Source organism: Eumetopias jubatus, unplaced genomic scaffold, assembly GCF_037043125.1.
Source record: "Eumetopias jubatus isolate StellerSeaLion01/CBP00866 unplaced genomic scaffold, mEumJub1_p1.0 scaffold_12, whole genome shotgun sequence".
NCBI lineage: Eukaryota > Metazoa > Chordata > Mammalia > Carnivora > Otariidae > Eumetopias > Eumetopias jubatus.
This window is the reverse complement of record NW_028274818.1, coordinates 88,782,276-88,810,201: the sequence shown is the minus strand read 5'-3', so window position 1 is coordinate 88,810,201 and position 27,926 is coordinate 88,782,276. Positions and strand designations below refer to the sequence as shown.

The 27,926-nt window shown below is 36.6% G+C and overlaps 1 protein-coding gene across 1 annotated transcript in view; it reads left to right on the top strand.

Moving 5' to 3' along the window:
- Window positions 1–27,926, top strand: part of LOC114202171 (phospholipid-transporting ATPase ABCA3-like) — a 177,285-nt gene that overhangs the window by 125,917 nt on the left and 23,442 nt on the right. The window contains exons 22-25 of the mRNA XM_088017035.1: window positions 6,842–7,002; window positions 16,060–16,238; window positions 22,214–22,339; window positions 22,567–22,761. Of these exons, the coding sequence (XP_087873161.1) occupies window positions 6,842–7,002; window positions 16,060–16,238; window positions 22,214–22,339; window positions 22,567–22,761 (661 nt within the window). The remainder of the gene's footprint in view (window positions 1–6,841; window positions 7,003–16,059; window positions 16,239–22,213; window positions 22,340–22,566; window positions 22,762–27,926) is intronic.

The following is a 27,926-nucleotide window of genomic DNA, read 5'->3' as shown; positions in this document are numbered from 1 at the left end:
TTTGAGATTATGGAGAGATTGATTGGACTGGCAATCATGGCAAAGAGAAGTTTCTTAGAACATAAATGCTGCCACTCCTTTATTAAATTACTCTGTAAACATTAATTGGATCTTTTTTAAGTAATTTAGCCATACCGGGTCTTGCGGAGACTGAGATTGATAGGCTTCTAACCCATTTACTGACCTTAGGCCTTCCCTCCCACAAAAGAATTCCCTGAGTTAGTTGGAAACCTATTTTAATATTCCTTGCACAACTCTTCAATGAGCAATATTAAGCCACATGAAGAAGAATTGATCTCTGAATAACAGACTAAGAAACATGTAGAAGGATTTATACTGTGCTGCTCCTTTACTGAGTTAGTCCCAAAACTAACACAGTCAGTTAGTCTGTGTTAGTTTTCTATTGCTGTGGTAGCAAATTGCTGCAAACTTAGTAAATTATACAAATGTATTATCCTACAGCTCTGTAGATCAGAAGTCTATCACAGGGCTTATTGCGCTAAAATCAAGCTGGCTGCAAGGCTGCATCCCTCTCGGAGGTCTTTTTATTTTTTTAAATTTTTTAAAATTTTTTTATTGTTGTGTTAATCACCATATATTACATCATTAGTTTTTGATGTAGTGTTCCATGATTCATTGTTTGTTCATAACACCCAGTGCTCCATGCAGAATGTGCCCTCCTTAATACCCATCACCAGGCTAACCCATCCCCCCACCCCCTCCCCTCTAGAACCCTCAGTTTGTTTTTCAGAGTCCATCGTCGCTCATGGTTCATCTTCCCCTCTGACTTAATCCCCTTCATTCTTCCCCTCCTGCTATCTTCTTCTTTTTCTTTTTTCTTAACATATGTTGCATTATTTGTTTCAGAAGTACAGATCTGTGATTCAACAGTCTTGCACAATTCACAGCACTCCCCATAGCACATACCCTCCCCAATGTCTATCACCCAGCCTCCCCATCCCTCCCACCCCCCACCACACCAGCAAAACTCAGTTTGTTTCCTAAGATTAAGAATTACTCATATCAGTGAGGTCATATGACACATGTCTTTCTCTGATTGACTTATTTCACTCAGCATAACACCCTCCAGTTCCATCCATGTCATTGCAAATGGTAAGATCTCATTCCTTTTGATGGCTGCATAATATTCCATTGTGTATATACACCACATCTTCTTTATCCATTCCTCTGTCGATGGACATCTTGGCTCTTTCCACAGTTTGGCTATTGTAGACATTACTGCTATAAACATTGAGGTGCACGTACCCCTTCGGATCCCTACATTTGTATCCTTGGGGTAAATACCCAGTAGTGCAATTGCTGGATCGTATGGTAGCTCTATTTTCAACTGTTTGAGGAACCTCCATACTGTTTTCCAGAGTAGTTGCACCAGGATGCATTCCCACCAACAGTGTAGGAGGGTTCTCCTTTCTCCACATCCCCGCCAACATCTGTTGTTTCCTGACTTGTTAATTCTAGCCATTCTGATGGGTGTGAGGTGGTATCTCATGGAGGTTTTGATTTGGATTTCCCTGATGCGGAGCGATGTTGAGCACTTTTTCATGTGTCTCTTGGCCATTTGGATGTCTTCTTTGGAAAAGTCTGTTCATGTTTTCTGCCCATTTCTTGATTGGATTATTTGTTCTTTGGGTGTTGAGTTTGATAAGTTCTTTATAGATTTTGGATACTAGCCCTTTATCTGATATGTCAATTGCAAATATTTTCTCCCATTCTGTTGGTTGTTTTTTGGTTTTGTGGACTGTTTCTTTTGCTGTGCAAAAGCTTTTTATCTTGATGAAATCCCAATAGTTCATTTTTGCCCTTGCTTCCCTTGCCTTTGGCGATGTTTCTAGGAAGAAGTTGCTGCGGCTGAGGTGGAAGAGGTTGCTGCCTGTGTTCTCCTTTAGGGTTTTGATGGACTCCTGTCTCACGTTTAGGTCTTTCAACCATTTGGAGTCTATTTTTGTGTGTGGTATAAGGAAATGGTCCAGTTTCATTCTTCTGCATGTGGCTGTCCAATATTCCCAACACCATTTGTTGAAGAGACTCTTTTTGCCATTGGACATTCTTTCCTGCTTTGTCAAAGATAAGTTGACCATAGAGTTGAGGGTCCATTTCTGGGCTCTCGATTCTGTTCCATTGATCTCCGTGTCTGTTTTTGTGCCAGTACCATACTGTCTTGATGACAGCTTTGTAATAGAGCTGGAAGTCCGGAATTGTCATGCCGCCAGGTTTGCTTTTCTTTTCAACATTCCTCTGGCTATTCGGGGTCTCTTCTGGTTCCATACAAATTTTAGGATTATTTGTTCCATTTCTTTGAAAAAAGTGGATGGTATTTTGATGGGGATTGCATTGAATGTGTAGATTGCTCTAGGTAGCATGGACATCTTCACAATGTTGGTTCTTCCAATCCATGAGCATGGAACGTTTTCCATTTCTTTGTGTCTTCTTCAATTTCTTTCAGGAGTATTTTATAGTTTTCTGAGTACAGCTCCTTTGCCTCTTTGGTTAAATTTATTCCTAGGAATCTTATGGTTTTGGGTGCAATTGTAAATGGGATCGACTCCTTGATTTGTCTCTCTTCTGTCTTGTTGTTGGTGTATAGGAATGCCACTGATTTCTGTGCATTGATATTATATCCTGCTACTTTACTGAATTCCTGTATGAGTTCTAGCAGTTTTAGGGTGGAGTCTTTTGGGTTTTCCACATACAGTATCATATCATCTGCAAAGAGTGAGAGTTTGACTTCCTCTTTGCCGATTTGAATGCCTTTGATTTCTTTTTGTTGTCTGATTGCTGTGGCTAGGACTTCTAATATTATGTTGAATAGCAGTGGTGATAGTGGACATCCCTGCTGCATTCCTGACCTTAGGGGAAAAGCTCTCAGCTTTTTCCCATTGAGAATGATATTCAATGATATCAAGGTAATGCTGGCCTCATAAAACGAGTTTGGAAGTTTTCCTTCCATTTCTATTTTTTGGAACAGTTTCAGGAGAATAGGTATTAATTCTTCTTTAAATGTTTGATAGAATTCCCCTGGGAAGCCATCTGGCCCTGGGCTTTTGTTTCTTGGGAGATTTTTGATGACTGCTTCAATTTCCTTAGTGGCTATAGGTCTGTTTAGGTTTTCTATTTTTTCTTGGTTCAATTTTAGTAGTTGATACATCTCTAGGAATGCACTCATTTCTTCCAGGTTATCTAATTTGCTGGCATAGAGTTGCTCATAATATGTTCTTATAATTGTTTGTATTTCTTTGGTGTTGGTTGTGATCTCTCCTCTTTCATTCATGATTTTGTTGATTTGGGTCATTTCTCATTTCTTTTTGATCAGTCTGGCCAGGGGTTTATCAATCTTGTTAATTCTTTCAAAGAACCAGCTCCTAGTTTCGTTGATCTGTTCTACTGTTCTTTGGGTTTCTATTCATTGATTTCTGCTCTGATCTTTATTATTTCTCTTCTCCTGCTGGGTTTAGGCTTTCTTTGCTGTTCTTTCTCCAGCTCCTTTAGGTGTAGGGTTAGGTTGTGTATTTGAGACCTTTCTTGTTTCTTGAGAAAGGCTTGTATTGCTATATACTTTCCTCTCAGGACTGCCTTTGCTGTATCCCAAAGATTTTGAACAGTTGTGTTGTCATTTTCATTCGTTTCCATGAATTTTTTAAATTCTTCTTTAATTTCCTGGTTGACCCATTCATTCCTTAGTAGGATGCTCTTTAGCCTCCATGTAGTTGAGTTCTTTCCAACTTTCTTCTTGTGATTGAGTTCTAGTTTCAAAGCATTGTGGTCTGAAAATATGCAGGGAATAATCCCAGTTTTTGGTACCGGTTGAGACCTGATTTGTGACCTAGGATGTGATCAGTTCTGGAGAATGTTCCACGGACACTAGAGAAGAATGTGTATTCCATTGCTTTGTGATGGAATGTTCTGAATATATCTGTGAAGTCCATTTGGTCCAGTGTTTCATTTAAAGTCTTTATTTCCTTGTTGATCTTTTGCTTAGATGATCTGTCCGTTTCAGTCAGGGGGGTGTTAAAGTCCCCCACTATTATTTATTGTTGTCAATGTGTTTCTTCGCTTTTGTTATTAATTGCCTTATATAATTGGCTGCTCCCATGTTCGGGGCATACATATTTACAATTGTTAGATCTTCTTGTTGGATAGACCCTTTAAGTAGGATATAGTGTCCTTCCTCATCTCTTATTACAGTCTTTGATTTAAAATCTAATTTGTCTGATATAAGGATTGCCACCCCAGCTTTCTTTTGGTGTCCATTAGCATGGTAAATTGTTTTCCACCCCCTCACTTTCAATGTGGGTGTGTCTTTGGGTCTAAAATGAGTCTCTTGCAGACAGTATATTGATGGGTCTTGTTTTTTAATCCAATCTGATAGCCTGTGTCTTTTGATCGAGGCATTTAGCCCATTTACATTCAGGGTAACTATTGAAAGGTATGAATTCAGTGCCATTGTATTGCCTGTAAGGTGACTGTTACTGGATATTGTCTGTGTTCCTTTCTGATCTGTGCTGCTTTTAGGCTCTCTCTTTGCTTAGAGGACCCCTTTCAATATTTCTTGGAGGGCTGGTTTCGTGTTTGCAAATTCCTTTAGTTTTTGTTTGTTCTGGAAGCTTTTTATCTCTCCTTCTATTTTCAATGACAGCCTAGCTGGATATAGTATTCTTGGCTGCATATTTTTCTCATTTAGTGCTCTGAAGATATCTTGCCAGTCCTTTCTGGCCTGCCAGGTCTCTGTGGATAGGTCTGTTGCCAATCTAATATTTCTACCATTGTAGGTTACATATCTCTTCTCCTGAGCTGCTTTCAGGATTTTCTCTTTGTCTCTGAGACTCGTAAGTTTTACTATTAGATGTCGGGGTGTTGACCTATTTTTATTGATTTTGAGAGGGGTTCTCTGTGCCCCCTGGAATTTGATGCCTGTTTCCTTCCTCACATTAGGGAAGTTCTCTGCTATTATTTGCTCCAATATACCTTCAGCCCCTCTCTCTCTTTCTTCTTCTTCTGGGATCCCAATTATTCTAATGTTCTTTCGTCTTATCGTATCACTTATCTCTCGAATTCTGCCCTCGTGATCCAGTAGTTGTTTCTCTCTCTTTTTCTCAGCCTCTTTATTTTCCATCATTTGGTCTTCTATATCGCTGATTCTCTCTTCTGCCTCATTTATCCTAGCAGTTAGTGCCCCCATTTTTGATTGCACCTCATCAATAGCCTTTTTGATTTTGACTTGGTTAGATTTTATTCTTTTATTTCTCCAGAAAGGGTTTCTCTAATAACTTCCACGCTTTTCTCAAGCCCAGCTAGTATCTTTAAAGTCATGATTCTGAACTCTAGGTCCGACATCGTACTAATGCCTGTATTGAGTAGGTCCCTGGCAGACGGTACTACCTCTTGTTCTTTTTGCTGAGGTGATTTTTTTCGTCTCTTCATTTTGTCCAGAGGAGAAAGATGAATGGGAGAACATAATGCTAACAGGTTAACAACGTCCCCAGCAAATATACTGTATACAAATCAGAAAAGACCTGAAACCAGGGGAAAAGAAAGGGAAAGGAAGAAAATAGAAAGAGGAAAAAAAAGATAAAAACAAAAACAGAACAATACAAAAAAAGCAGAATATGATCAAATATGATCAGGCTAGTGCATAGATCAGTACCACACACTAGATTTTGGGCGTATTTTAGTCTGTTAGAAAAAAGTGCCTCCTAAAATTTTAAAGGAAGAAAGACATGTATGTACAAAATAAGGGTTGATACAATGAAGGGATGGAAGATGACTGTAAAGATGAAAATTATGAAATATTTTATAAAAGGAATTGATAAGTTGTTTGAAAAAAGAAAGAAGATTTAAAAAAAAAAAGTAAAAAGGGAGAGAATGTGATCAGGCAGGAGACTAGAAAAAAGCCATACACTAGTGATGTAGGGTATATTTTGATCTGTTAGAATTTATATCTTAAGGGTGCCTGGGTGGCTCAGTCATTAAGCGTCTGCCTTCAGCTCAGGTCATGATCCCAGGGCCCTGGAATCGATCCCTGCATCGGGCTCCCTGCTCGGCGGGAAGCCTGCTTCTCCCTCTCCCACTCCCCCTGCTTGTGTTCCCTCTCTCACTGTGTCTTTCTCTGTCAAATAAATAAATAAAATCTTTAAAAAAAAAAGAAAATTTATATCTTAGGAACTTCATTCATTCCTTGTATCCTTGGTTGGCCACCTCTCTTTTGTCAAAGTGTCTTACAAATATGTTTTTTGTTCAGGCATATCATTTTATATTTATTACCAATAATCTGAGCTCAGTCTTGAAGTCCTACAATGACCATTCATAACCTTAACCTATAATCATGTTTCATACTCCTTCATATATATTCAACTATTATACACATTATTTTAATATTAGAGAAACCTCAGCGAGCTTTAAGCTTGGTTCTCTGAAGATGTATCTCTCTGAAGATGTATCTCCTTTCAACTGATAAAATATTTATCTCTTTCCCACTGTTGTCATATGCTAAATTTCCTACCACAACTTTGTTTCTTTATTCATCCATGTAAGATAAGAAGAAGGAGAAATCAACAGCATTCATTTCCTGTTCACATCAGGTGACAGAGACAGGTTATATGGGTACCAACTTTGCAGAGGATTTTCCAGTGCTGTAATTATCAACATAAACTATGGTACAAAATATATACTTAGTGGCAAGAAATGAGAGTTTCTTGAGGATAATAATATGGCTTTGTAATTTTCTACATTTAATTTGGGGAGATTTTGTTTTCCTGGGACAATTCATTTTGTATAAAGCATGCTGATGTCATCTTTTTTTTTTTGATGTTATCTTTTAAATCACAGACAAAGGATCTGCTTCTGAAAGCCTCCTACTTAATTCAATGATGGTGTTACCCATGCATAACTTTGGGATGAGCATCAGCAAATATTATGATAACCAAGAGACAAAGATTCTGTGTTCCTCAACAGATGTTCCTGCCTTCATAAACTGTAGTAAAGCAAGTGAGTATCTGGGACTCATCAGGTACCACTGGCCTATTACTTATTGGATGTAAATAGCTCTACCTATATTATTTTGAATCTTCACAATAACCATCAAGTTATGTGTTGTTATACTCACTTTGAGGAAACTAAAGTTTATACAAAATTGAATAACTTACTCTATCACACAACTTGTACAAGTTAGAGCTAAGTTTCAAAACTTTAGCATAATGCATTTTCTTATGGGATGGAATCTCTGCAGATGAATGGATAAAGAAAATGTGATATATATTTATGCATATATGCATATATATATACATATATACACAATGGAATATTATTCAGTCATAAAAAAGAAGGCAATCTTGCCATTTGTGACAACATGGATAGACCTTGAGGTCATTATGCTAAGTGAAATAAGTCAGACAGAGAAAGACAAATACCATATGATCTCACTTATATGTGGAATCTAAAAAGAAAAACTGAACTCCTAGAGAACAGATTGGTGGTGGCCAGAGACAGGGGACTGGGGATGGGTGAAATGGATGAAGGGGATCAAAAGGTACAAACTACCAGTTATAAAATGAATTAGTGATGGGGATGTAATATACAGCATGGTGACTATAGTTAATACTGTATTGTATATTTGCAAGTTGCTAAAAGAGTGTATCTTAAAAGTTCTCATCACAAGAAAAAACATACCAATATCGAATCATTATGTTATATACTCAAAACTAATATAATGTCTATATGTCAATTATATCTCAATTTAAAGAGACATAATAAAAAACAAACATAAAAAGATATAAACCTACAGATTAAAGAAACTGAATAAACTCCAAATAGGTTAAAACCAAATAAGTCCTGCCAAGAGACATCATCATCAAACCTTAAAAACCAAAAATAACAAAAACGTCTTGAACATAATAAAATTAAATTAAATTTAAAAAAAGAAAAACATCTTGAAAGCAGATACAGAAAAATAATACATTATCTATAAAGGAGAAACAATTCCCCTAAATTATAGATTTCTCATCAGAAACCATGAAGGCCAGAGCAGTAGCACAACATAATTTTCAAGTGCTGAAATAAAAAAGCTGCCAACTCAAAATTCTATATACCTAGAAAATTCTATATCTTTCTGGATGAAGGGGAAATAATGACATTTTTAAGTGAAGCAAATCTACAGGAATTTGTCACCAGTAGAAACTCTAAAAGGATGGCTAACAAAAGTTCTGTAAACATAAGTGAAATGATAAAAGAGGAATTTTGGAACACCAAGCAAGCAGAAAGAACAACAGAGAGTAATAATATGAATGGATACAATATATTGTCTCCTCTTGAGTTTTCTTGACTTTGACAGTTAAAGCAAAAATAATAACATTGTCTGATAATGTTCTCAATGTATATAGAGGAAATATTTAAGACAATTATAAATGGGGATGTTAAAGAAATATAAATCATAGAAAATCCCCTCTATCCTTCACTCAAACTGTTAAAAGGAAGACACCACGACTGTGGTAAGTAGAATAATGTAATACCTATAGCTATCCCTATAAAAGGCACACAAGGTGATACAATAAAGAAAGATAAAATACATGTGGTTGAATTTTAAAACTGAACAAAATATATTGCTGCCTAGGTAGGTACTTCTTTAGAGATTTTATTTATTTATTTGAGAGAGAGAGAAACAGCATGAGAGGGGAGAGGGTCAGAGGGAGAAGCAGACTCCTGCCAAGCCTGGAGCCTGATGTGGGACTCGATCCCAGGACTCCAGGATCATGACCTGAGCTAAAGGCAGTCGCCCAACCAACTGAGCCACCCAGGTGCCACTACGTAGGTATTTTTAATTTGTAAAAATTTATTGAGTCCTACACCTGGGTGAATTTCTATATACGTATGTAGTATGTAAAAAAAGTATGTGAATTTCTATATTAGTACATAGTATATTAATAAAAATTTTTTATTTTATTTTATTTTATTTTTTATTGTTAGGTTAATCACCATACATTACATCATTACTTTTTGATGTAGTGTTCCATGATTCATTGTTTGTGCATACCACCCAGTGCTCCAAGCAGAACGTACCCTCTTTAATACCCATCACCAGGCCAACGCATGCCCCCACCCCCTCCCATCTAGAAACCCCAGTTTGTTTTTCAGAGTACATCGTCTTTCATGCTTCGTCTCCCCCTCCGACTTACTCCCCTTCATTCTTCCCCTCCTGCTATCTTCTTCTTCTTTTTTTCTCAACATATATTGCATTATTTGTTTCAGAAGTACAGATCTGTGATTCAACAGTCTTGCACAATTCACAGCGCTCACCATAGCACATACCCTCCCCAATGTCTACCACCCAGCCACCCCATGCCTCCCACCCCCCAACCACTCCAGCAACCCTCAGTTTGTTTCCTGAGGTTAAAAATTCCTCATATCAGCGAGGTCATATGATACATGTTTTTCTCTGATTGACTTATTTCACTCAGCATAACACCCTCCAGTTCCATCCATGTCGTTGCAAATGGTAAGATCTCATTCCTTTGGATGCCTGCATAATATTCCATTGTATATATACACCACATCTTCTTTATCCATTCATCTGTCGATGGACATCTTGGCTCTTTCCACATTGGCTATTGTGGACATTGCTGCTATAAACATTGGGGTGCACGTACCCCTTCGGATCCCTACATTTGTATCTTTGGGGTAAATACCCAGTAGTCAATTGCTGGATCATATGGAAGCTCTATTTTCAACTGTTTGAGGAACCTCCATACTGTTTTCCAGAGTGGTTGCACCAGCTTGCATTCCCACCAACAGTGTAGGAGGGTTCCCCTTTCTCCGCATCCCCGCCAACATCAGTCGTTTCCTGAATTATTGATTCTAGCCATTCTGACTGGTGTGAGGTGGTATCTCATTGAGGTTTTGGTTTGGATTTCCCTGATGCCGAGCGATGTTGAGCACTTTTTCATGTGTCTGTTGGCCATTTGGATGTCTTCTTTGGAAAAATGTCTGTTCATGTCCTCTGCCCATTTCTTGATTGGATTATTTGTTCTTTGGGTGTTGAGTTTGATAAGTTCTTTATAGATTTTGGATACTAGCCCTTTATCTGATATGTCATTTGCAAATATTTTCTCCCATTGTGTCAGTTGTCTTTTGGTTTTGTGGACTGTTTCTTTTGCTGGGCAAAGCTTTTTATCTTGATGAAATCCCAATAGTTCATTTTTGTCCTTGCTTCCCGTGCCTTTGGCGATGTTTCTAGGAAGAAGTTGCTGTGGCTGAGGTCGAAGAGGTTGCTACCTGTGTTCTCCTTTAGGATTTGGATGGACTCCTGTCTCACGTTTAGGTCTTTCAACCATTTGGAGTCTATTTTTGTGTGTGGTGTAAGGAAATTGTCCAGTTTCATTCTTTTGCATGTGGCTGTGTCCAATTTTCCCAACACCATTTGTTGAAGAGACTGTCTTTTTTCCATTGGACATTCTTTCCTGCTTTGTCAAAGATAAGTTGACCGTAGAGTTGAGGGTCCATTTCTGGGCTCTCGATTCTGTTCCATTGATCTATGTGTCTGTTTTTGTGCCAGTACGATACTGTCTTGATGTAGACAGCTTTGTAATAGAGCTGGAAGTCCAGAATTGTGATGCCGCCAGGTTTGCTTTCCTTTTCAACATTCCTCTGGCTATTCGGGGTCTCTTCTGGTTCCACACAAATTTTAGTATTATTTGTTCCATTTCTTTGAAAAAAGTGGATGGTATTTTGATGGGGATTGCATTGAATGTGTAGATTGCTCTAGGTAGCATGGACATCTTCACAATGTTGGTTCTTCCAATCCATGAGCATGGAACGTTTTCCATTTCTTTGTGTCTTCTTCAATTTCTTTCCTGAGTATTTTATAGTTTTCTGAGTACAGATCCTTTGCCTCTTTAGTTAAATTTATTCCTAGGTATCTTATGGTTTTGGGTGCAATTGTAAATGGGATCGACTCCTTGATTTGTCTCTCTTCTGTCTTGTTGGTGGTGTATAGGAATGCCACCGATTTCTGTGCATTGATTTTATATCCTGCTACTTGACTGAATTCCTGTATGAGTTCTAGCAGTTTTGGGGTGGAGTCTTTTGGGTTTTCCACATACAGTATCATATCACCTGCAAAGAGTGAGAGTTTGACTTCTTCTTTGCCGATTTGAATGCCTTTGATTTCTTTTTGTTGTCTGATTGCTGTGGCTAGGACTTCTAATACTGTGTTGAATAGCAGTGGTGATAGTGGACATCCCTGCCGCGTTCCTGACCTTAGGGGAAAAGGTCTCAACTTTTCCCCATTGAGAATGATATTCGCTGTAGGTTTTTCATAGATGGCTTTTATGATATTGAGGTATGTACCCTCTATATCGCTACACTCTGAAGAGTTTTGACCAAGAAAGGATGCTGTACTTTGTCAAATGCTTTTTCTGCATCTATTGAGAGGATCATATGATTCTTGTTCTTTCTTTTGTTAATGCATTGTTTCACGTTGATTGATTTGCAGATGTTGGACCAACCTTGCAGCCCAGGGATAAATCCCACTTGGTCATGGTGAATAATCCTTTTAATGTACTTTTGGATCCTATTGGCTAGTATTTTGGTGAGAATTTTGCATCCATGTTCATCAAGGATACTGGTTTGTAATTCTCCTTTGTGATGGGGTCTTTCTCTGGTTTGGGGATCAAGGTAATGGTGGTCTCATAAAACGAGTTTGGAAGTTTTCCTTCCATTTCTATTTTCTGGAACAGTTTCAGGAGAATAGGTATTAATTCTTCTTTAAATGTTTGATAGAATTCCCCTGGGAAGCCATCTGGCCCTGGGCTTTTGTTTCTTGGGAGATTTTTGATGACTACTTCAATTTCCTTAGGGGTTATAGGTCTGTTCAGGTTTTCTATTTCTTCCTGGTTCAATTTTAGTAGTTGATACATCTCTAGGAATGCTCCCATTTCTTCCAGGTTATCTAATTTGCTGGCATAGAGTTGCTCATAATATGTTCTTATAATTGTTTGTATTTCTTTGGTGTTGGTTGTGATCTCTCCTCTTTCATTCATGATTTTGTTGATTTGGGTCATTTCTCATTTCTTTTTGATCAGTCTGGCCAGGGGTTTATCAATCTTGTTAATTCTTTCAAAGAACCAGCTCCTAGTTTCGTTGATCTGTTCTACTGTTCTTTGGGTTTCTATTCATTGATTTCTGCTCTGATCTTTATTATTTCTCTTCTCCTGCTGGGTTTAGGCTTTATTTGCTGTTTTCTCTCTAGCTCCTTTAGGTGTAGGGTTAGGTTGTGTATTTGAGACCTTTCTTGTTTCTTGAGAAAGGCTTGTATTGCTATATACTTTCCTCTCAGGACTGCCTTTGCTGTATCCCAAAGATTTTGAACAGTTGTGTTTTCATTTTCATTGGTTTCCATGAATTTTTTTAATTCTTCTTTAATTTCCTGGTTGACCCATTCATTCCTTAGTAGAATGCTCTTTAGCCTCCATGTAGTTGAGTTCTTTCTGACTTTCCTCTTGTGATTGAGTTCCAGTTTCAAAGCACTGTGGTCTGAAAATATGCAGGGAATAATCCAACCTTTTGGTATCAGTTGAGACCTGATTTGTGACCTAGGATGTGATCAATTCTGGAGAATGTTCCATGGGCACTAAAGAAGAATGTGTATTCCATTGCTTTGGGATGGAATGTTCTGAATATGTCTGTGAAGTCCATTTGGTCCAGTGTTTCATTTAAAGTCTTTATTTCCTTGTTGATCTTTTGCTTAGATGATCTGTCCATTTCAGTCAGGCGGGTGTTAAAGTCCCCCACTAGTATTGTGTTGTTGTCAATGTGTTTCTTTGCTTTTGTTATTGACTGCCTTATATAATTGGCTGCTCCCATGTTCGGGGCATAGACATTTACAATTGTTAGATCTTCTTGTTGGATAGACTGTTTAAGTAAGATATAGTGTCCTTCTTCATCTCTTATTACAGTCTTTGATTTAAAATCTAATTTGTCTGATATAAGAATTGCCACCCCAGCTTTCTTTTGGTGTCCATTAGCATGGTAAATGGTTTTCCACCCTCACTTTCAATCTGGGGGTGTCTTTGGGTCTAAAATGAGTCTCTTGCAGACAGCATATTGATGGGTCTTGTTTTTTAATCCAATCTGATAGCCTGTGTCTTTTGATCGGGGCATTTAGCCCATTTACATTCAGGGTAACTATTGAAAGGTATGAATTTAGTGCCATTGTATTGCCTGTAAGGTGACTGTTACTGTATATTGTCTGTGTTCCTTTCTGATGTATGCTGCTTTTAGGCTCTCTCTTTGCTTAGAGGACCCCTTTCAATATTTCTTGGAGGGCTGGTTTTGTGTTTGCAAATTCCTTTAGTTTTTTTTTGTCCTGGAAGCTTTTTATCTCTCCTTCAATTTTCAATGAGAGCCTAGCTGGATATAGTATTCTTGGCTGCATTTTTTTCTCGTTTAGTGTTCTGAAGATAATCATGCCAGTCCTTTCTGGCCTGCCAGGTCTCTGTGGATAGGTCTGTTGCCAATCTAATGTTTCTACCATTGTAGGTTACATATCTCCTCCCGAGCTGCTTTCAAGATTTTCTCTTTGTCTCTGAGACTCGTAAGTTTTACCATTCGATGTTGGGTTGTTGACCTATTTTTATTGATTTTGAGAGGGGTTCTCTGTGCCTCCTGGATTTTGATGCCTATTTCTTTCCCCACATTAGGGAAGTTCTCTGCTATAATTTGCTCCAATATACCTTCTGCCCCTCTCTCTCTTTCTTCTTCTTCTGGGATCCCAATTATTCTAATGTTGTTTTGTCTTATGGTATCGCTTATCTCTTGAATTCTGCCCTCGTGATCCAGTAGTTGTTTCTCTCTCTTTTTCTCAGCCTCTTTATTTTCCATCATTTGGTTTTCTATATCACTGATTCTCTCTTCTGCCTCATTTATCCTAGCAGTTAGTGCCCCCATTTTTGATTGCACCTCATCAATAGCCTTTTTGATTTCGACTTGGTTAGATTTTAGTTCTTTTATTTCTCCAGAAAGGGTTTCTCTAATAAATTCCACGCTTTTTTCAAGCCCAGCTAGTATCTTTAAAGTCATGATTCTGAACTCTACGTCCGACATCGTACTAATGCCCATATTGAGTAGGTCCTGGCAGACGGTACTACCTCTTGTTCTTTTTGCTGAGGTGATTTTTTTCGTCTCTTCATTTTGTCCAGAGGAGAATAGATGAATGAGAGAACAAAATGCTAACAGGTTAACCACATTCCCAGAAAATATACTCTAAACAAATCAGAAAAGACCTGGAACCAGGGGAAAAGAAAGGGAAAGAAAGAAAAAAGAAAGAGAAAAAAAAGATAAAGATAAAGATAAAAACAAACAAAACAAAACAAAAAAAGACAGAATATAATCAAATATGATCAGGCAAGTGCATAGCTTAGTGCCACACACTAGATTTGGGGCATATTTTGGTCTGTTAGAAGAAAGTGCCTCCTAAAATTGTAAAGGAAGAAAGACATATATGTACAAAATAAGGGTTGATACAATGAAGGTATGGAAAATGACTGTAAAGATGAAAATTCTAAAAGGTTTATAAACGGAATAGATAAGAAGTTGTTTGAAAGAAGAAAGATTTAAAAAAAAAAGAAAAAAAAGGGAGAGACTGTGATTAGGTAGGAGACTAGAACAAAGCCATACACTAGTGATTTAGGGTATATTTTGATCTTTTAGATGAAACTGTATCTCAAAATTTTAAAGAGAGAAGAACTTATACATATATGCCAAAAATAAGGGTAACTACTATGAGGGGATAAAATATGACTCTAAAAATGAAAAATAAAAAATATTTTTTTAAAAAAGGGATTGATAAGATGTTGGTTGAAAAAGGGAAAGAGAAAAATTTTAAAAAAAAGTTAAAAAAATTAACTTTGAAAAACTAATGAATCATGGTAAAAAAAAAAAACCATGATTTCTATGTGCAGTATTCCCCTAGCGCTGGAGTTCTCCCATTCTCCTTGATTGGTAAACTTGGTCTTGGCTTGCTGGCTGTTCGTGCTGATCTTCTGGGGGAGGGGCCTGTTGCCGTGGTTCCCAAATGTCTTTGCCGGAGGCAGAGTTGCCCCCTTGTTGGTCGGGGCTAAGCAAGTTGCTCGGGTTTGCTCTCAAGAGCTTTCGTTCCCTGCAAGCTCTCAATACAGCTTTGGAGGACCAGGGTGAAAATGGTGGCCTCCCACCGTCTGCCCAGAGGAGCTGAGACCTCGGGGCCCCGCTCCTCAGTGCGCCCCTTTCAGTAAGTGGTCGCTTCTCTGTTCAGAGAGTTGTTGCTACTCTCTTCGATCTCCTGTTGAGTTTGTAGGTGTTCAGAATGGTTTGATCCCTATTCAGCTGAATTCCTGAGACCAGACGAAATCCAGGTCTCCTACTCCTCTGCCATCTTGCTCCACGCCTCCCCTTAATAAAAAGTTTTTTAACAGTGAAAAAGGGAGAGTTGATCATCTTCACCTTCCTGATGAACCTACTATTTTCATAACCATGAATTTAGAACCTTGTAATTATTACCTTTTTCACATAAGTGATTGAAAAAATGTCAGCTGTTGAGCACTTCCAACTTAGTTTAAATGTTAGTATTCCCTTATAGGTGAGAGTGTTTGCATATGTAGCATATTCCAAGTGATTCTACTGCCACTGCTCCACACTTTCAGAACCACCATCTGAAGTATTTTCAAAGGAAGCATATTTGGGGGCAAGGGGAGCCTCTGTTGCTACCCAGTACTCTGATTAGTGTGAACAGGCATTTACTCAAAGGTTCTGGCTATATGGTACCGTGTTGGTAATGGATGCCTAGAACTATAGCAAGACAAAATTCATGGAATTAAAGGATCTTAAAGGATCTTGAAGATATCTTGCATGACATACAAAGTCATCAAACATACCATTAAATATAGTATTTTGCCCTTATTTGATAACCATTCTATTTGATTCTATAGTACTTCCAGTTTGTTGACTTCTTAGAGTTTTCTCATTGAATTAATTTTTAAAGTAAACCTATATCTTTTTCTTTGTCATTGACATCAGTAACTCAGATGAATGTATATAGTTTGGAAAAAGATGCAATAGGAAGATTTTTAGTTGCAATGGCTGTTACGGGATTTATTTTCTTCCTCTTGATTTTCCTTATGGAGACCACCTCATGGAAAGTGAGAACCTTTGTGTTTCGCTATATTTTCTTTGGTATCTACAAGAAATTTAATAAGGTAAGTAGCTGGCTATGGCTCTTAGAGATATCTCTAAGACCAAAAATATGTCTCCAGAAATGCCTAACTCCATTATTGAATATAGGAATATAAATCAATCTATGTTGATTAAGATCCATGTGAATCAGAGATCTTCATCGTAATTTGAACTTTGTAGTTTCTAAACATTATGGCCTCCACCAGTCAAAATACGATATTTTTCATGTAGTGTTCCATGATTCACTGTTTTCATGTAGCACCAGTGCTCCATGAAATACGTGCTCTTCTTAATACCCATCACCGGGGACAAAAAATACTGATGTGCTACTGTATGGTGACTAACATAACATATAAAATAAAATAAAATAAAAATAAAATAAAATATAAACACAAAAGTAATTAAAGTAATTTTCAGTTAAAAAAACAAAAAAACACGATATTTTTTATAGTTTGATTATAATAGAAAGCTTTCTTTTGAACATCTCTTGTATCAGAAGGCCATTCCTTTCCCAAAGTGCTCATGCACCCTAATTTGGCCCCTGGATATTTAACAAACTCCCAGGTGGTATTGATTCTGCCAGCCCACAGAATGCACATTTAGTAGTAAGGCTCTATAGCAGTTGCTCTCAAAATCTCGCATTTACCAGATTCTCCTGGAAGTCTTCTTAAAATACAAGTTGCTGGTGTCTGTCCCATGAGTTGCTGATTTTGTGGACCTTAGGTAGGGCCTGAACTTGCATATGTAATACATCTTAAGTGATGCTTCTGCTGCTCCTTCATGCTTTGAGAACCACTGTATGAAGTATTTTCGGAAGAAAGAATATTTTGAGGCAAAAGGAGCCTCTCTGTTACCAAAATAGATGAAATTGCATGACTCTCCCATAAGCTTAGACTTCCAGTCCAAATTCTTACCATGCCAATCTGGTCTTTCTTCACATTTCTCAGTACAGGTCTGACTCCATAGGTAATCAAGATAATGTGCATGAGTAAGGTGTGAATGATAGCACTAACGGAGGCATGAAAGTCAGGGAGTATCCAAGATGTGCCTCCAGAAGTGGGGAAGATGCTGAGCAAAGGCCCAGCTCTGGCGTCATCAGTAGAGCCAGCACCTGGTGTCCAGAACTTATGAGTGTCTCCTATTCAGCTGAGCTATTAGTCTGCAAGATTATGTAGGGAATTTCTCAATGGAACTGGAGGGTTAGGTCAAATGAGCAAGAAAACAGCTGGTTAGCACCAGCAAAGTCCAACACCCAAGGCTGAGGTCATACATTCTGAAGATATGTCTCAGGCACCTGCTGTGTACCTGGTATCACACTAGATTTTGGACAGGACTCAGATTCCTGGGAGGGGTCCAGGAGGAACAAACAGATTCCCAGACTTGGAAGAGAGGGTAAATGAGACCTCCATAGAGATGCAAGAGAAAGGGTTCCGGGACAGGGAACAAAGCAGAGCTCAGACAGATACAATCCAAAAAATATGTGCTCTAATAAACAGAAACTCAAAATGCTAGAAATGCATCTAGGTGTCACCAAACCAAGCTTTAGGCATTGGGTGACACTCGAGAAAGTGAGTCCAAGGCATAGAGGTCAACTTATGTACAGACAAGGAGTTGGAAAACATTCAAGGAGCTATTCAGCATGTCTGGAGCCAAGTTCAGGTGTTGGCAGGCAGGGTAAAATGACTGCAAAAAGTGATAGGAGCCAAGGCAGGAAAGGCCTCCAAAGTATCATGCTAAGGATCCTGAACTTCATTCTGATGGCAATCAAGAGTTGTGGGAATGAGGAATTCAATGGCAAAATTATATGGATTTGGGATTTTCTTTGGGGTAAAGTTTGTAATAAGAGTTTCAAATTATATGACATTGGAGTCTGCAGGTTTTCTATTATTTCTATTTCTATTTCTATTTCTATTCTTTTATTATTTTGTACTTTTCAAGGAATGTGCCAGTTTCGTCTAAACCACCAAATGTATTGACAAAAATCTGTTCACAATATCCTTTTGTTTTGTTCTTAATATCTGTTGGTAGTTTGTGGTTTTTCTGCCCCCCTCAAACCTTGTTTTCTTGATTACTCTTGCTAGGGATTTAACCAGTTTTATTCATCTCTTTCAAGAACCAACTTTTGAATTTTTTACTTCTCTGTTATATGTTTTGTTTTCGATTTCATTGATTTATTTTCTTACCTTTATTTTTCTGTCCTGCTGTCTTGTGAGGCCATAATAACATTGAGAATAATAGCTATAAATAAGGTTACAAAACAGAAAAATTACAGATGAATCATTCTTATGGACATAGATGCAAAAATCCTTCACAAAAATGTTAGTTTGAATTCATCACCTGGTAAGTTTTATTATAGGAATGTAAGGATAGTGTAACACTTTATTTTTTTAATTTTTTATTTAAATTCAATTTAGTTAACAGATAGTGTAACACTTTAAAATCAATCACCATACTAATAAAACATAATTCACTATATTAATAAGAAAAATCAGAAAAACAATTATAATCCTGAGAAATTCAGAAAAAAAGATTTGATAAAATTAAATTTCTTATAAAATTCTTCAGCAAACCAAAAACAGAAAGGAACTTCCTTAATATGGTAAAAAGTAACACAAAAAAAACTACATCAAATAACATGATTATTTTTTTAAGATTTTATTTATGTGACAGAGAGAGAGAGCACAAGCAGGTGGAGTGGCAGGCAGAGGGAGAGGGAGAATCGGGCTTTCCACTGAGCAGGGAGCCCGATGCAGGGCTCAATCCCAGCACCTGGGATCATGACCCAAGTTGAAGGCAGATGCTTAACCGACTGAGCCACCCAGGTGCCCCCAAATAACATAATTAATGCAAATTCTTGAAAGCTTTCCTTCTGAGTTCTCAAATAAGACAAGAATGCCTGCTAGTACCATTTTTTTAAATTGAGGTATAGTTGGCACAAATATTACATTAGTTTCAAGTGTCAACATGGTAATTTGACAAGTTTATATGTTATGCTCTGCCTGCCATAACTGTAGCTACCATCTGTCACCATACAACACTATTGCAATACCATTAACTGTATTCCCTATGCTATACCTTTTATTCCCTTTTTCAATTCCATTTTTATACAACAGTTTACTACAGGTCTTAGTGCAATAGGATAAGAAAAAGAAATGATAGGCATAAAATTGTAAAAAAATTTAAAATTCATTATTTACAAATGACAGGATTGTGTACATAGATAAAGGAATGAAATGTTAAAATTAATATTGCTAAATAAAAAGTCTGTATAGAAAAATCAGTTATATAGCTGTATATAAGCCACAAACAAGTGAAATGTAAAATGATGCTATTTGAATAACATAAAAAGAAAAAATATCTAGGAATAAATCTAACAGAATTTATGCAAGACCTTTATATGGAAAAGTACAAAACAGTATTGAGAGATTAAAGAAGACATATAAATGAAGGAATATACCATGTTCTTGCTTTGGAAAACCCAATATTGGGAAAATGACAGTTTTCTCCCAAATTGATCCAAAGAATCAAAGCAATTCCAATCAAAATGCTAGTGGGTATTTTTATGCATGCATGTTTGTGTGTGGAAAATGATCAGCTGATTCTAAAGTTTGCATGGAAATGCAAAATGCCAAGGATAGCCAAGGAAATGTTGAAGAAGAATAAAAGTGGTGCACTAATACTACCATATGTAGGTATTTTTTAATAAACTGTAGCAACTAAGACAGACAAAAAAATGTATTAGAAAAAAATAATTTTCCTTAAAGTGTGGTTATTTGTAGTAGCTTGGAATTTTTTTTTTGAAATGCAAGTTCTTGGGCCCCACCCCAGATATACTGAATCAGAAGCTTTTGGGTTGGAACCCAACATTTTGTGTTTTATAAGCCATCCTGCTGATTCTGGTACATGCTAAAATTTGAGAACAAATGGAATAGAATGTCTAGAAATAGATGCACAAATATGTGGTCACCTGATATATGACAACATTGACACATAATGCAGTGGAGAAAGGATGTTCTTTTCAATTAATGGTGCTGATCCAGTTGGATATCCACATGGAGAATAATGAACTTGACTCCTGTCTTACTCCATTTGTAGATTTACAACTTTTCTGTAGACCTAAATGTGAAAGGCAAAATAATAAAGCTTTTAGAACAAAAACAGCAAATACCTTCATGATGGTGAGTGCATCATTATCAAAAGACATCAAGTGAGTGAAAAGGCAAGTCACCAAGTGGAAAAAAGATTTTTGAATTGCAAATCAGTAAGAAAAAGGCAGACAACCCAATTTGAAAATGGGCAAAAGACTTGGGACACTGACTTTACAAAAAAGAATATCCAAATATCTAATAAATATATGTAAAAATTCACAACATTAGTAGTCATCAGTAAATGCAAGTTAAAGCCACTGAAGGACACCACAACATACTCATAAAAATACTAAGTGCTGAGGCTGCAGAACGACTGGAAGTCTCAAACACTGGTGTTGGGAATATAAACTGATAACCCTTTAGAAAACTACCTGGCATTACCTTCTAAAGTATTATCTTCATATGCTTATGAAAATGAGCACACACTGAGACCCAGAAGCTCCCATTCTAGGTATAAATCCAATAGAAATGCTCGCTCATGTTCACCAAAAGACATTTACAAGAATGTTAACACAGCATTATTCATAATAGAGCCCATTAAAAAAAGAGAAAGAAGCAGACCACATGTCTGTCAGTCATGTAATGGACATTAGGGGAAGGAAGGGAAAATTGAAGGGGGGGAATCAGAGGGGAAGACAAACCATGAGAGACTATGGACTCTGGGAAACAATCTGAGAGGGGTAGGGGGTGTGGGGATGGGTTAACCCAGTGATGGGTATTAAGGAGGGCACGTGTTGTAATGAGTACTGGGTGTTATATGCAAATAATGAATCATGGAACACTACATCAAAAACTAATGATGTACTGTTTGGTGACTAACATAACATAATAAAAGAAATGTCTGTTCTCACAATAGAATATAGCAATGAGAAGAAATAGGCTATAATTCATATGCAACAGCATGGAATAAAAACACAAATATAATATGTCCCAAAGAAGCCAGACACAGAAAAGTATATAAAGTAGAATTTCGTTAAGAGAGAGAGAAAGAAAGAGGCGGTTACACAAATATGTTCACCTTGTGAAAAGTCATTAAGATGCAGATTTATGATTTATGTACTTCTCTAGATATATGTTATGCTTTAAAAGTTTAGACTAAAAGTGGCATTAAAATTATTCAACATATTTTGCACTAAACTACAGTAAAATCTGTAGTTCCTAGAATTGAACCAATGTCAATTTCTTTATCTTGATCAGTGCACCATGACTAAGTAAGGTGTTAACATTAGAAGGCTAAAATGCATACTGGAGTTATCCTGTGCTTACACTTGTTTATAAATAAATTTTTTTTCAAAACAGTTTAAAATTTAAAAAGTGATGGACAAGTCTTAAAAGTATTCTTTCATATTCTTTCCCCCATGTGGAAAGCCCTGCCCTTTTTTCTCCCTCCCCCATTATAAGTCTCCTGATTAACTCCTATTTATTTTTTTAAATTGTTTATTTACTATGAAATGGTCCCTGGATTCCACTCTTCCTCTCAGAAGAGAAAGAGTTAATCTTCCCTATTCTTAGCTCTATTGGTATCTTATAAAATAAATATTATTAGCAAATAATATTTGGCTATAATTTATAGTGTTTGTTGTGATTCCAGTTTTTGTGAAATATCCATTTTGATAGGAACAAGCTACTTGCTCATGGATAGGAGTATAGTTTTTAAACTTTGAAAATAGAGGATGTTTATAAATGACAATGTGATATGTATGTAGGAAGTCTTTTGGGAATGATTTGAACTTTCCCGTCTTGACATCTTTGAGATTATCCCCCAGTTAAGCCTTCCTGAAGCCAACCAGTTATCTAGACCGGATGTCTAAGGGATATCCATCTATCTGATGCTGTTTTTGAAAATATAGGATATAGTATCCACAGAATTATCTGGGGAATCTGAAGATGATGATGTACAATATGAGAGAAACAGAATCCTGGAGCAGCCTCAGGAATTGCTGAATTTCACAGTACTTATTAAGGAACTCACAAAGGTAATATTATTCAATGGCCAACTTATGATTTCATTCCTATTAAAGAGCATATCATTAGTATCAAGGACTCACTGTGGTCTTCTGAATCTATGTGTATTATTCCAATAGAGTAGAAGAGTTTTTGTGAAGCTCTCTGAGGTCCATAGTGGTCCATAGGGGTCTGATGTACTTTTTGAATTTAACCTATAAACATCCTTTGCTATATTGTGTTTTCTGTATTTTTTAAGATATATTTTACATGTCCAGCTGTTTTGGCTGTCAGAAATATCTCCCTTGGAATCCAAAAGGAGGAATGTTTTGGACTGCTTGGATTAAATGGAGCTGGAAAAACTACTACCTTCGAAATATTGACAGGAGAGGAGACTGCTACCTCTGGGGATGTGTTCATTGAGAATTTAAGTATCACCAAAAATCTTCTAGAGGTAAGACACGATTAGTATCTGAGATGTGAGTAGCATGATTACTTGGGGGAGAAGTAAGAGGCAAGTAATGGAAGGTGATGGGTAGGAATCCTGACAGGTATTGATATTGATACTGTTGATTCAGCCAGTGGATTTCAGAGAGAGAAATACATTTTTGAGGGGACGTGATAGGATAATAAGAGCAGCCTTACCCTGAGAATCTAAGACAAGAGTGTCTTTACTGTTCTTTGAAAGTACTGGAGAGCAAGATGGTGGAATAGGAGGCTCCTGACTTTCCCTCCTTCTATGGATGCCTGAATCAACAGTTACACAAGGATCATTTCCCTCAGAGAAATCCAGAAATGAATTGGGAGATTCCTACATATCATACAATTGAGGAACTACATCAAAAAGGGTAGGGTAAGCTGGAACACATTCACTCTGTAAACCCCGCCCACAACACAGTGTCTTACATTCAGGAGGGACTCCCCAACTCCCAGCTTCTTTGGGAGCACTGAAAGGTTTAAACCATACATATAGCTCCTCAATTTTTATGGCTGCCACCCAAGGGACTGGTTCCCAAATCTCCTAGCTCTGGGGGCTGACGAGATGGCTCAGCATAAAGCAAGTAGGCCAACATACCCTGCTCCCAGTTTCTTGCCAGAAGGGGCTAGACTACATATCTCACATTCCAACAAAAGTTGAACTTCAAACTAATCTGCATTTGGGAACTAATGGGGCAGGCAATTAGTAATCTTCCAGGAGCCTGAATGGGCTTGTGGGCACTTCCTCAGCTTTCAGGGCACTGGTGGAATTTGACACACCCTAATCTCCTAGGATCACTAACATAAGTGATTGTTTGGACAAGCACAAAGTTTTAAGAGGTTTGGAGAATCCCTAGCCAGATGATTTCTTCTTCTACATGAGGCCAACTTGTCTAGGCTGGGAGAGTTGGCTTTTTTATTTAATGTGCATAAACCAATATAGAGAGTCAGGAAAAATGAAGAGACAGTGAAATATATTCTAAACAAAAGAGTAAGGTAAATCTCTAGAAAAAGACCCTAATGAGATAGGTGATTTATCTGACAGAGAATTCAAAGCAATGATTGTAAGTATGCTAACCAAGTTCAGGAGAGCAATGCATGAACTAAATGAGAATTTCAACAAAGAGAAAATGCATAAAAGTATCAAACAGAAATCATATATCTGAAGGATCCAACAACTGAACTGAAAAATTCAATAGAGGAATTCAACCGTGGACTTCATCAAGCAGAAGAAAGGGTGAGAACCTCAAAGACAGGGCAGTGGAAATCCTCTAATCAGAGAAAAAGGAAAAGGAATGAAAAAAGCAAAGACAGCATAAGAATCATAAGGGACACTATCAGGAAGACAAATATATGCATTATGGAAATCTAAGAAAGAAGAGAGAGAGAAAGGAGCAGAAAGCTTAATAAAAAAAATGGATAAAAACTGCAAAACTGGGGAAAGACATAGACATCAGATATAGAAGATCAAAAGCAGTAAAAAAATAAAAGGTGCATCCAAAGAAACCCACACTGAGACATGTAATCAAATTATAAAAAGTTAAAGACACATAATCAAATTATAAAGTTAAAGACACATAATCAAATTATAAATAGTTAAAGACAAAGAGATAATTTTGCGAGTAGCAAGAGAAAAGTGACTTGTTACATAGAAGAGAACTCCCATTAATGATCAGAAAATTGTTCAGCAGAAACAGGCTAGAAGTGGGATGATATAGTCAAAGGGCTGAAAGACAAAAATTGCCAACCAAGAGTACTATACCCAGCAAATGTGTACTTCAAGAATATAGGGGAGATAAAGACTTTCTGAGGGAGTTTATCACCACTAGAACAGTCTTACCAAAAAAATGCTAAAAGGAGTTTGTCAAGTTAAATGAAAGGACACTGCACAATATGAGAGCCTAACAAAATATGAAGCTCCCTGATAAACATAAATTTATAGACAAAACCAGAAATGTTTTACTGTATTGGTGGTGGGTAAATTACTTTTAATTGTACTATAAAAGTTAAAAGAAAAAAGTATTTAAACAACTATAACTAAATTATGTTAATGGATGTATAATACGAGATAGATAGATATAAATTGTGACATAAATAGCATATAATATGGAAGAAAAAGAGAGAAAAGCAGAGAATTTAAGTTGTTAAAAAGAACTTAAAAGAGACTGTTATAAAACATTTTGTGTAAGCCCATTGGTATCCACAAAGAAAATAAGAAGTTACATTAAAGAAAAGGAAAAGGAATCAATCAATCAATCAGTCAATCAGAAAGCAACAACAATGACACACAAAGGAATACAGCAAGAGAGAAAAAGAGGGACAAAAGAACTATAAGACAAACAAAAAACAGTTAACAAAATGGCAATAATAAATCCTTCCCTATCAGTAAATCTCAGCAGACCAAACTCTTCCCAAGAAAAGAAACAGGCTGAATGGATAAATAATTAAGATCCAACTATGATCTTATTAATTCTTTCAAAGAACCAGCTTCTAGTTTCATTGATATGTTTCACTGTTTTTCTTGTTTCTACTTCATTGATTTCTGTTCTAATCTTTATTTTTTCTCCTCCCCTGCTTGGTTTAGGCTTTATTTGCTGTTCTTTCTCTAGGTCCTTTAGGTGTAAGATTAGCTCGTGCATTTGGAATTTTTTGAGAGAGACTTGGATGGCTATGTATTTTCCTCTTAGGACCGTCTCACTCATATGTAGAACATAAGGAATAGTGCAGAGGACAATAGGGGAAGGGAGGGAAAACTGAATGGGAAAAAATCAGAGACAGAGACAAACCATATGAGACTCTTGACTCTGGGAAATAAATTTAGGGTTGTGGAAAGGGAGGTGGGTGGGGGATGGGGCAATTGGGTTATTGGAATTAAAGAGGGCACATGATATGATGAGCACTGGGTGTTATATTCAACTAATGAATCATTGAACAATATATCAAAAACTAACTATACCTTGGCTAATTGAATTTAAATTTTTTTAAAAAAAGGAAAAAAGAGAAAATGGAAAAAAAAATCCAGCTCTGATGTGTCTACAAAAAAACTCATTTTAGATTCAAGGATACACATTGGCTGAAAGTGAAGTTATGGAAACATATTTTATACAAATGGTAAGCAAAAGAAAGCAGGGATGACTACACTTTATCAGACAAAGTAAACTAATTAAAACTGTCAGGAGACACTAATGATAAAAAGTGTCAATTCAATAGGAGGATATAACAATTGAAAATATATATGCACCTAACATCAGAACACCTAAGTATATAAGCAAATATCAACAGATCTGAAAGAACAAACTGATACAATAATAACAGGAAACCTCAATAATGGATAGAACATCCAGACAGAAAATCAATAAAGAGTGAATTTGACCAGCACTATATATCAAATGGACCTAACAAACAGAAATTTTAACCTAACAGCAGAAGAATATACATTTTATTCAAGCACACAAGGAATATGTTAGATGACATGTTCGGATGACATGTTAGGTCACAAAACAAGTCTTAACAATTTAGAAAAGATACTGATGTGGTAAACCCTATATCAGTGCCCCCCAAAATAGAATTATCTTATGCTCTAGAAATTCCACTTCTGGCTATATAAAATCTGAACCAGACCAATAATGATTAAGGAAATTGTAGTAGTAATCGAACCTTCTCTAAGAAATAAAAAGCCCAGGACCAGATGATTTCAGTGGTGAATTCTACCAAATACTTAAAGAATTAATGCCAATTATTCCCAAAATCTGCCAAAAAATTGAAGAGAACACTTTCAAACTCATTTTGCAAAGTCAACGTTATTCTCATACCAAAGCCCAGAGAGGGACACTACAATAAAAGGAAACTACAGGCCAATATCATTGATGAATATAGATGCAAATATTCTCAACAAAGTACTACCAAACTGAATTCAACAGTGCAGTTCAAGCATCATACACCCATATCAAGTGGGATTCATCCTTGAGATGCAAGGAGAGTTCAACAAATATAAATCAATAAATGTGATCTACTACCTTAATAGAATAAAAGGTTAAAATCACATGATCATTTCAAAAGGTGCTGAGAAAGCATCTCATGATGAATGCAAAGTGGTATTTCATTGTGGTTTTGATTTGCATCTTTTCTTGCTTATTGGCCATTTGTTTACATTCTTCTAAGAAATGTCTATTCAAGTCCTTTACCCATTTTTGAATCAGGCTATTGTTTTTGTTGTTGAATTTTAGATGTTCTCTATAAGTCCCAGATATTAATGTCTTATGGGATATATAATTTGTAGTTTCTTTCTCCCATTCTGTGTGTTGCATTTTTACTTTGTTGATGGTGTTTTTTTGAGGCACAGATTTTTAAATTTTCATGAAGTCCAATTTGTTTATTTTTTCTTTTTTTTGCTTTTGGTTTCATATTTAAGAAATCACTGCCAAATCCAATGTTGTGAAGCATTGGACCTTTCCGTCCCCCCCCCCCACCCTTAGTCTGTTTAGCTACAGGTTTGTCAATTTTGTTGATCTTTTCGAAGAACCAACTTTTGGGTTCATTGATGTTCTTCATTGTTTTTCTCTTCTCTATTTCATTTATCTCTGTTTTGCTCTATTATTTCCTTCCTTCTGCTAGCTGTGTGTTTAGTTTCTTTTTCTGTTTCCTTGAATTGTAAAGTTAGATTATGGATTCGATATATTATTTTTTAGTGTAAGTGTTTAAAGCTATAATTTGCCCCTTAAGCAATGCTTTCACTGAGCCATATAAGTTTTGGTATGTTTTGTTTTCATTTTCATTCATCTCTATGTATTTTCTAACATTCTTTGTGATTTCTTCTTTGATCCCTTGTTTAAAAAGGTGTTGTTAAATTTCTATAAATCTATGAATTTTCTAGTTTTATTTTTGTAATTCATTTTTAACTTCACACTGTGGTTGAATAGTATTGAGTATGATATCTTTTTAAATACATGGAGACAATTTATGGCCTACCATATGTTCAATCCTGGAAAATGTCCCATGTGCACTTACTACATCAAAAACTAATGATGTACTATATGTTGGCTAACTGAACATAATAAAAAATAAATAAAATAAAAAAGGAAAGAATATATATGCTGTTGTTGTTGGGTAGAGTGTTCTGTATGTTTGCTAAATCTAGTTGGT